Source organism: Dermochelys coriacea, chromosome 14, assembly GCF_009764565.3.
Source record: "Dermochelys coriacea isolate rDerCor1 chromosome 14, rDerCor1.pri.v4, whole genome shotgun sequence".
In the NCBI taxonomy this organism is placed as follows: domain Eukaryota; kingdom Metazoa; phylum Chordata; order Testudines; family Dermochelyidae; genus Dermochelys; species Dermochelys coriacea.
Window position 1 is genome coordinate 32,495,346 of NC_050081.1, and position 3,166 is coordinate 32,498,511.

The 3,166-nt window shown below is 47.1% G+C and overlaps 1 protein-coding gene across 1 annotated transcript; it reads left to right on the forward strand.

The window, feature by feature from the left end:
* The first annotated feature begins 312 nt into the window (after positions 1-312).
* LOC119842511 (olfactory receptor 10A7-like) lies at positions 313-1,264 on the forward strand. The gene has a single exon (XM_038370774.2). It carries the CDS (start codon positions 319-321, stop codon positions 1,258-1,260), a length of 942 nt encoding a protein of 313 aa, XP_038226702.1. The 5' UTR covers positions 313-318; the 3' UTR covers positions 1,261-1,264.
* Positions 1,265-3,166: the final 1,902 nt, after the last annotated feature.

The window sequence follows — 3,166 nt, forward strand, 5'->3', positions numbered from 1 at the left end:
GATTTTACTACAGCAACAGAAGACCCCCTTCCGTTGCTGTAGTAAGTGTCTACGTGACAGCAGCGCAGCTATAGTGGTGTAATTCCAGTGTAGACGTAGCCTTAGAATGATTCTGCAGCCTGGCAGTTCAGCATCAACCTCCACTGGATGAATGCCACCGCCCCAGTTTGTGTTCTTGAGCCAGTATCTGGGTTGGTGGCCGGAAGGAGATGGGGCATTTGAATATAAATGCTTTTAAATTCATAGTTATTAAAGTTTAACAAATGCTGTATTCTCATTATACTGGAGAGTTTGTTTTATCTCCCCCAGATTCAATCCATGGCAGACACAGAAGGGGGAAATCAAACATCCATCACAAGATTCATCCTCCTGGGATTCGGGAATCTCCCTGAGCTGCAGAGCCTTCTCTTCCTGCTATTTCTAGTGATCTGCATAGTGACCATGGCTGGGAACATCTTCATTGTTGTGCTAGTTGTGGCTGATCAGCATCTTCACACCCCCATGTACTTCTTCCTGGGGAACTTGTCCTGCTTGGAGACCTGCTACACCTCGACCATCCTGCCCAGGATGCTGGCCAGTCTCCTGACTGGGGACAGAACCATTTCTGTCAGTGGCTGTATGACACAATTTTATTTTGTTAGTTTCTTTGGGGCTACAGAATGTTCTCTCTTAGCTGCAATGTCTTATGATCGGTATTTAGCAATATGCAAACCACTGCATTATGCAGCCCTTATGAATGGCAGCTTATGCCTCCAGCTAGCAGCTGGGTCTTGGATAAGTGGGCTTCTGGCTGGCACCACACCAATGTCCTTCATGTCACAATTATCTTTCTGTGGACCCAATAAAATTGATCATTTCTTCTGTGAATCTACAAAAATAATAACTCTCAGCTGCAGAGACACCTACCAGCTAGAGCTTGTCATTACCATCCTGGCTACTTTACTCACTCTGCCCCCATTTGCATTAACCATGGCATCCTACGTTTGTATCATCTCCACCATCCTGAGAATCCCTTCCACCATCGGGAGGCAAATGGCATTTTCTACCTGCTCCTCTCACCTCATTGTAGTGACAGTCTTCTATGGGACTCTAATCATTGTGTATCTGCTACCAAAAACCAACACACTGAGAGACCTGAACAAAGTGTTCTCTGTCTGCTACACAATTCTGACTCCTATGGCCAATCCCTTCATATACAGCCTGAGAAACAGAGAGGTCAAGAAAGCCCTGAGAAAAATTGCCAATAAGTGTCTAAATTAGTGGTTCTCAACCTTTTTGAACTTAGGACCCATTTGTGTTTATGGCCTGTTGAGACCCAGTAAATAATGTGGGGGTGGAGGCCTTGGGGTGGTTTTGGTCGGGTCCTGACCCCTCCCCGGGAATGTTGGGTCCTGCCCGGTACTCACCCCACAGTGGCGGCTTCTGCAGCTCCTCTGCTGTGGGGCTGGCTGGGCTTGGCTCTTGGCTCTGGGTGTTGCAACCTCCAGGGTTGCAGCGCTGCTCAGGTTTGACGCCACCCTCCTGACTGGACCAAATTTGTGTGAATGGAGGTCTGACCTGTCTCATGGGGTTGCAGTGCCACTCACTGAGATTTGGCCTACCCAGACTCCTGCCATCATGATGACTGGGACCCTAGAGCAGAGCTAACACTAGGCATAAGCAGACTAAGCAATTGCTTAGGGCCCCGAGCAGCTCAAGGGGCCCCCTATTAATTATTAGTATGTGTAGTGTGTGTGGGGAGTCCCCAAAAATATTCCTGCTTAGGGCCCCCAATGGGCTAGCACCACCTCTGCCCAAGAGCTTGCAGCTCCTGGAGCTGGGAGAGGAGCCCAACCAGCCCCAAGGGACAGGAGCTGCCATGAAACATTCTGGCGACACAATTTTGGGTCCCAACCCATGGATTGAGAAACCCTGGTCTAGATTGTATGAGAATTCAGTAATCTCATGGGTTTGGGTTTTTTTTGACAAAATGGTGATGAAGGCAGCTGCTTTTCTGTTTGATATTCAGGTGCTGTGTAGCCCTTACTTCTCGCTCAGTCTTTGGTGTCGGGCACTTGTAACATTTGCAGATGTGCAAAGATTTTAAAATGTAAGAGGAGTCAGGACCGGGATCATTATAGTCAGAATAAAACTGACCTGTCTTTTACTTGCTGAATTTGGGTAGATGATAACCTGGTGAATTGTGTACACTAAAAGTTGGAATATAAAATAAAATAACTTAGGGCGAGATCCATAAAAGGAACATAGGTATTGCAATGACTATCTTCTAGTGCTTGCTAGCCGATGGGAACCTCAGCTCTGAGTTCGGCACCCAGGCTCCCTATATGATGCATGGGGAGAGTTAGGTGGCTAAGAACTGGGTCCACAGAAACCAGAATGCTGAGCGAGGAGCTGCCTAAACTAGCCAAAAGGAAAGGCCAAGGAAAGGGGTGTTGCTTCAAACTCACCTCGTTAGGCACTTATCTCTGCTTGGGATTTTCAGCTCTGAACCCCAAGGTGTGTGTGTGTCGGGGCAGGGAGGGTTATTCACCCAGGGTGTTGGAGACTCAGGTTCAATCTCACCCACCTGATGTGAAGCAGGAATTTGACCTTGGGCTTCCGCTATCAGGTGAGTATCCAAGCTTTTTTTATCAGACACTAGCTCTGTCATGTGGGTAATCTCATCTCCTCCGGGTGTGTTCCAATTCTCATACATGAGACAGCCCTGCCTCTCCTTCCCCCTTGCCGTAGTATCTGGATGACCCACAGTCTATTATGTATTGATCCTCACAACACTCCCGTGAGGTATGGAATGCCTGTTTTCTCCATTGTACAGCTGGGGAACCGAGGCACAGAAATATCCATGGTCAAACAGGCAATCTCTGGTTGAGCAGGGACTGGAACATGGGTATCCCAAGCAGAACTGAGCAAACAGCTGATTTTTTGGTTTGGTGGCAGTTCCAAAAAATCGTAAAAGAAAATTGCTGCAGGTTGAACTGAATCTGAACTTTATTGGAATTTTCAACAAGCCAAAATGCAACAGAAAATCCACTTTGGATCGAAAATACCATGTGATTCAACCTGAAACTTTTAGCTTCCAGGCATTTTTAAAGGGGTAGATTCACAAGGCTTCTAAGGTGTCATTCATTAAATGGGCAGTGGAAAATGGGGCACTGCTTGCCTATAT